Source organism: Elephantulus edwardii, unplaced genomic scaffold (genome assembly GCF_000299155.1).
Source record: "Elephantulus edwardii isolate Elephantulus edwardi_28Jun2011 unplaced genomic scaffold, EleEdw1.0 scaffold00055, whole genome shotgun sequence".
NCBI classification, from domain to species: domain Eukaryota; kingdom Metazoa; phylum Chordata; class Mammalia; order Macroscelidea; family Macroscelididae; genus Elephantulus; species Elephantulus edwardii.
The window spans coordinates 9963936-9969848 of NW_006399805.1; the positions used below are offsets into that span (position 1 = coordinate 9963936).

Sequence of the window (5913 nt, forward strand, 5' to 3'; positions counted from 1 at the left end):
GGAGGAGGGTAGAGAGAATAGTGCAACAATGAATGAATGGAAACCCAAAATCTCTGTAAATGTTTATGAAAATTAATAAAATATAATTATAGAGAAAAAAAACCTGCCCATGACATGCACACACATGTTTATTGCAGCTTTGTTCACAATAGCAAGGAGGATACCTTGGGAAACAACCTAAGTGCCATCAACAAACAAATGGATAGAGAAGCTGTGGTATATTCACACAATGGAATACTATGTTGCACTGAAAAACAAGAAACTCATGCAATATTATACAAAATGGGTGGGCCTGGAGGACATTATGCTGAATGAAATATCTCAGCCACAAAAGGACAAATACTGCATGGTGCCACTGTTGTAAAACAGGACTGACCTCGGGGTTGGGGGGAGTCTGAGAAAGATGAGTTCAATAATGTACACTGCATTGAAATAGAAGAGGGAGAGAACTATTTAAAAGGGATATGTGATTAGGTATTATTGTCATGACAGGAGACCAGAACGAAGGCTGCATAATGGAGTGGACTTGGGAGGGATTGTATAACAATGAAAAAATTTTCCTTTCACTTTTCAAAGAGAAGAGCAAACTGGAGGGGAGGGATTGGCAGGGAGAAAAATGCAACAATGAGTGAATGGAAATCCAAAGTCTCTGTAAATGTTCATTAAAATTAATAATAATAAAAAAAACACACAAGAGAACTTTCAGAAAATAAAGAACATGTAAGAGTACAAAAAAAACAAAAAACCCCAACCCAACAACAAATCCAAAAAACCTGCCCATGAGGATGTCACAGCCCTGACAGCTTGGGGACCACGATGGACCAAGTGCCCATCAGGGAGCATGGAGAAAGTACCAGAAAACCTCCAAAGGAACCAGCACCCCTGGTCACCCCATCTCAGTGAAAGGACATCCTCCCAGTACAGGCCTCCTCGGCCCCTCTCATCCCAGGCAGGAAGGACACAGGTGATTCCACAGTGGACCACAGTACCAGGTCAGCTGTGCCAAGACCACCACAGCCAGACAAGGAGCACCTGGGCCAGGGCATGCTGGGGAGGAAGCTGGGGGACGTGGGCTGGAAGCCAAAGCAGATCTTTACATCTGAGGACAAGCCAGACAAGGAGAGGAACGAGGACACTTAGGGAGAGGCGTGGAAAGTGGTGCCGTCAAAGCCAGACGTGCTGCTAAACATTCAGAATGACGGCACCCCAAGGCTCGCCTAGGCGCTCCTGTGTTACCTCCTTCCACCCTCCGGGAGGCTGTGAGCCGGGCAGTATCATGAGGAGACTTGGACCTTGGATGGAAAGCAGCTTGCCCAGGATCACCCGGAGCGCCAGGGCAGAGCCAGGATCTGGGCGAGGTAGGCTGCCCTGGACCAAGCACCCTCCTGCCTCGAAGGGACCTGAGATCCCTACCAGCCCAGAGATCTCCTTCTTTTTTAAATTTAATTTTATTATTTTTGTGTGTATGCCATCAAACTGGATCTCAGTGGTACAAGAGGAGATTGCCCTCCTTCTCCAGCAGAGGATCTGGTAGATTCGAACTGCACACCTCTGGGATTGCAATGCAGCTTCTTGCCACTAGGCCACCAGAGCTCTCCGAGATCTACTCCTGCACTAGATGCCCTGGGACTCTAGAAAACAAGCCGGTCACAGGGGAAGCGCAGAGGACAGCAAGACGCACGCCCCACGGGGCCAGAGGCCGGGGAACACGGTCCAGAAGTTCCTCCCGTCAGGCCTGAGGCCACTGTCCTCACGTGCCACCGGGTCATTTCCAGTCACGGCACTGACCTCTCAAACTCCGCTGTGCTTAGGCAGCTGGTGACGCCTCAGTGGCATCCATCCCATCGTGGGTCTTTCTGGTTATAACTGACCCCCTATCAAGACCCATGTCCTCTCGGGACCCCGCGGGGTAACACATCCAGCACACGAGACGCAGTCCCGTCCTCCCTGCTTCCACAGAGCATTCCAGTGGCACGTTTGGAGACCCCAGAATATATGGGGTTTTTTTCTCTCTGCCAACACCCCAATTCAAGGATATCCACTCTTCTTCAGACTTCCCTATTCATTATCCAAAGTTCACACGGATGTGAAAGAAGTGAAAAATATCTTGGCTTAGGTTAGGCACACTTGAGTCTTCAAAGAGACAGCTTTCCTCTTTTAACACCGTAAAAACGATCTTGTGAAGCTGATATTCCCATGACAAGACATTATTTGATTTCCTGATTGCTTCCTCCCAGTGTTGACTGTAGATCCAAGTAAAATCACATCTTGACGCCAACACTTCTCCCTCAGTGACAGCACTGCCTGTTAGTCCAATTGTGAGAACTGTTCACTACATGTCGACCTCTCGTCCATCCTGAAAGCTGTGGTCTCTGTTCAGTAAATGCTCAAGTCACTGCTTTACACAAGTCAGGGTGTGTCACAGGCTGCGGGTGAGTCTTCCTCCAATCCTAATTCTTCGTGTAGTCCAGCCTCCTATAGCTAAGACTCAACTCTTCGCTGCCCAGCCGTAATCAACTCCTGAATGACCCTCCGGTGGGTCCGTGGAGGTTAAAAATCATCCAAGAGGAGACTGGCTGTATTTCCCCTGCACAGTCGCCGGTGGGGTCTAGCCTCCAGGGAGAGGCTGCCTTCCACCGTGTGACTCCCTACAGGGTCCAGCAGGGTTCCCAACACACTGACGGGGGACGGTGACACGATACAACCCTCATACACAACTGTCCTGACAGCCAACCCCTCGTTCTGTTCCAATGGCCGCTTCTTGGTCTATATGCAGACCCTACATACTTATTCTGGAATCCCACACACAATTCCAGAAGTGCACATCCTGAATTCTTATTCTTACATTGTTCCCTAGACTTCACTATGGTCTGCACAGCTGAATGCCTTTGCACTGTCAAGAAAGCACATGGAAACATTCCTCTGGTCTCTTTAGCCCACAGCCCTCCGACATCAACCATGACACTCCCCCATTAACGGCCTCTTTTGAACCCTGGCTCACATTTCTGGAGGTTCTCTGCCTAGGTGCCAGTGCACCCAGTCTTTCATTATCTTTATTTCATTATCATTCTTTTTCTTGCGTGTGGTATGATAATGTTTACCATTCTCCACGTTACATTAGATCGCAGTGTGGTATGATAATGTTTACCATTCTCCACGTTACATTAGATCGTCTTTCTTTAGCTAGGGCACAGATTGAAGCTCGGCCAGTCAGCTGGTCAGGTAACTGTCCACGAATTTCTGGCCACAGACTAGTAAGCACCTCTGCTGATCATCAAACATGTAAAACAAAACCACTGGTGCCATCTAGCTCCATAAATTCCAATATCTAAAAAGAAAAAAATCCAGTATCTAGATGCCCAAGTAAAACCTGGCCCCCAGTGTAGACGCTAACCTGAGAACTGGGATCATAATTTTACACGAGGGAGGTCTGCCTGAGAAGCAGGCTATCTGGTCATCTGCCACTTGAGGAGATGCATCTGAGAACAGGGCTCCACAGTTCTCATCGAAGAGGGCTCACCGAGCAATTGGAGGCCACCATTATTTTACCACATGAAGTGTGGCCTGAAAACCCAGTCCCCTGGTTCTCTGATCACATGAGAGGGGACGTCTGATAACTGGGCTTCCAACAGTATTTCACTGCATTAGGGGAGTTCTGACACACTGGGTTATTCGACCATATGAAGAGGGTTAGCTTGAGAAATGGGCTCACTTGTTGTGTTACCACATTTCAGGTAGGGGCTAGGCTGCCGATATTATTTTACCACGTGAGGGGGCCAGTTTGGGAATGACGCCACCCTCAGAGAATCACTCTTCCCCACACTCGGAACTCTCCCCCAGATTACTACAGAGACATTCCCCTCCTCAGGCTCCAGAAGATGCCCATCTAGCTACGTCTAAGCTCGCTCCCAGGGACAGACAAGGTTCCCCATGCCTCGCATCAGTTGGGTGAGGAGACAGCTCTGGGGCCACGGGATGTAGGTAGGAGTGTGTCTACCACTTCCAGACTGACTCATGCAGCGAGAGACGTGTTCCCCACTGGAACCTGACACAATAGGCTGGCTAAGGACTCCTGGTCCCCAAGAGTTGTGGGGCAGACCTGAACCCCATGTTGGTGTGTGGGCCTAAGCAACGATGTGATAGGAAGTGGGGGAGGGAAATTGAAAGAGGAAGACAAAGCCACAGGTATGCGCACCCTCCCAGGTAGCTGGCCAGCTTCCTGTGTCCCCAGCCCCTGCTCTCAGATACCACACACCACAGTGAACCATGCCTGACCGCTGCTCCCCTCACGTCCAGTGTCCCCAACACCTTCAGGCCAGGCCCATCAGCATCAATTCCACAAATCTCAGGGATCAGCACATTTCAGAGCAGGTGCTAGAGCTGGGAGACGGCGAGCTGGGGAGAGATGGCGGGGTCCCTTGTCCCTCCCCAAGGGCTGCATCTAGTGTGGACACCACCTCACGAAGACCTGTCCACCCAAGAAGGAACCAAGGAAAGGCCGCCTGAGGAGAAAAGTCAGGAGCTTTCCAGAACAACAGTGGAGGGCAGGCAGAGGCTGGTTCCTAAGGGACCTTGTTAGGTATCAAGTCTTTACTGACGCAGGTTTTCCGAGTCAGTAAATCACACGGAAGGAGACTCCCCGCTCACAGAGAGCAGCTGGTGGATCTGAACTGCAAGCCTTCAGGTTGATAGAGCAGCCTCTTAGCACTGGGCCAGCAGCGCTCCCTTAATGGACCTTAAGGGCAACGTAATTGCAGCTGAGCAGCAAGGCTAGGCAGAGAAAGTTCTGGAATGTGGATCCACAGCCCTGGGACTCACGAGCCAAGCCGTGTCCTCGGACAGCTGGCCACTCCACCCCGCCACAAGCCCCGTAAGTGCGCCCTGGGGGCACGCAGGGGTGCCGAGCACTCCGTCTGCGCTCCGCGGGTGCAGGGCGTGCTCGGGGCGCCCTCCCCGTCCAGGGGCGCTCACCCGGTCTTCTCGATCTTGCAGTCGCCGTAGAGCTGGAACTTGCAGAAGTGCAGGTCCGCGCACACCCCGGGGCAGGCAGACAGGCGGCACAGGCGCAGCGCGGTCACCGCCAGCACCACGCGCACCGCCCGCTTCCCCGAGCCCCGCTGGGCCACCGCCAGCCGCTCGCCCCGGCACAGCAGTGCCTCGAGGGCCCCCGTGTCCACCCGCAGCCGCCGCCGCAGCTCCTCCAGCTCCAGGCTCCCGCCCGCCGCGCACAGCGCCTGGGTGGCCTCGGCGAGCGCCTGCGCCATGGCGGGGCGCGGGGGCAGCAGGGTCCTCCCCGAGGGCGCCAGGGGTTCAAGACCCCCACGTGCGGACTGCAGAGGTCTCAAGGGTCTTCGGGGTACAGGTCGCGGTGGTTCTCGGGGTGCGGGTCGCGCGCGTCTGGAGAGTGTTGGGGGACGCCCAGCAGGGACGCCACTGAGAGTCCGGAGGACCGATGCCCGCACGCTCCACCGCGGACCGCCCGACAGCCGACAGACGGACGGCCGCGCCCACGGGGCGGAGACCGAGAGGGAATCGAAACCGAAAGGCGGCGGGAAAAGCCCCCCGCCCCGCCCCCCGCCGCAGCTGCGCAGGGTCACGGCCTCAGTGCCCGCAGCTGCGCCCCGCGGACCAACCGGCCCCGCGCACCGGCCACCGACCCCGCGCACCGGCCACCAGCCGCGGAGGGAGCGCTCGACGAAGGCTCCGCGGGCACCCAGCCCGCACCGCGCCCGGGAGGCAGGCTCACCCGGGGGGCTCCCGGTGTTGGGGCGCCTGGAAGGAGAGCTTCAGGGCTCACAACCCAGCCAATCCCAGCGGCGCCTGGAAGGAGAGCTTTGGGGGCCTTGCAGTGACGGACATCTAGAAGTGAGCTTTGGGGACGGGGGCGGCCTGAGGACTCACACGCAGCCCGCA

At 54.6% G+C, this 5913-nt stretch overlaps 1 protein-coding gene across 1 annotated transcript in view; it reads right to left on the reverse strand.

Annotated features, from left to right (window-relative positions):
- PARP12 (poly (ADP-ribose) polymerase family, member 12) overlaps positions 1-5264 on the reverse strand; it is a 38156-nt gene extending 32892 nt beyond the window's left edge. The window contains exon 1 of the mRNA XM_006887224.1: positions 4972-5264. Within this exon, the coding sequence (XP_006887286.1) occupies positions 4972-5264 (293 nt within the window). The remainder of the gene's footprint in view (positions 1-4971) is intronic.
- Positions 5265-5913: the final 649 nt, after the last annotated feature.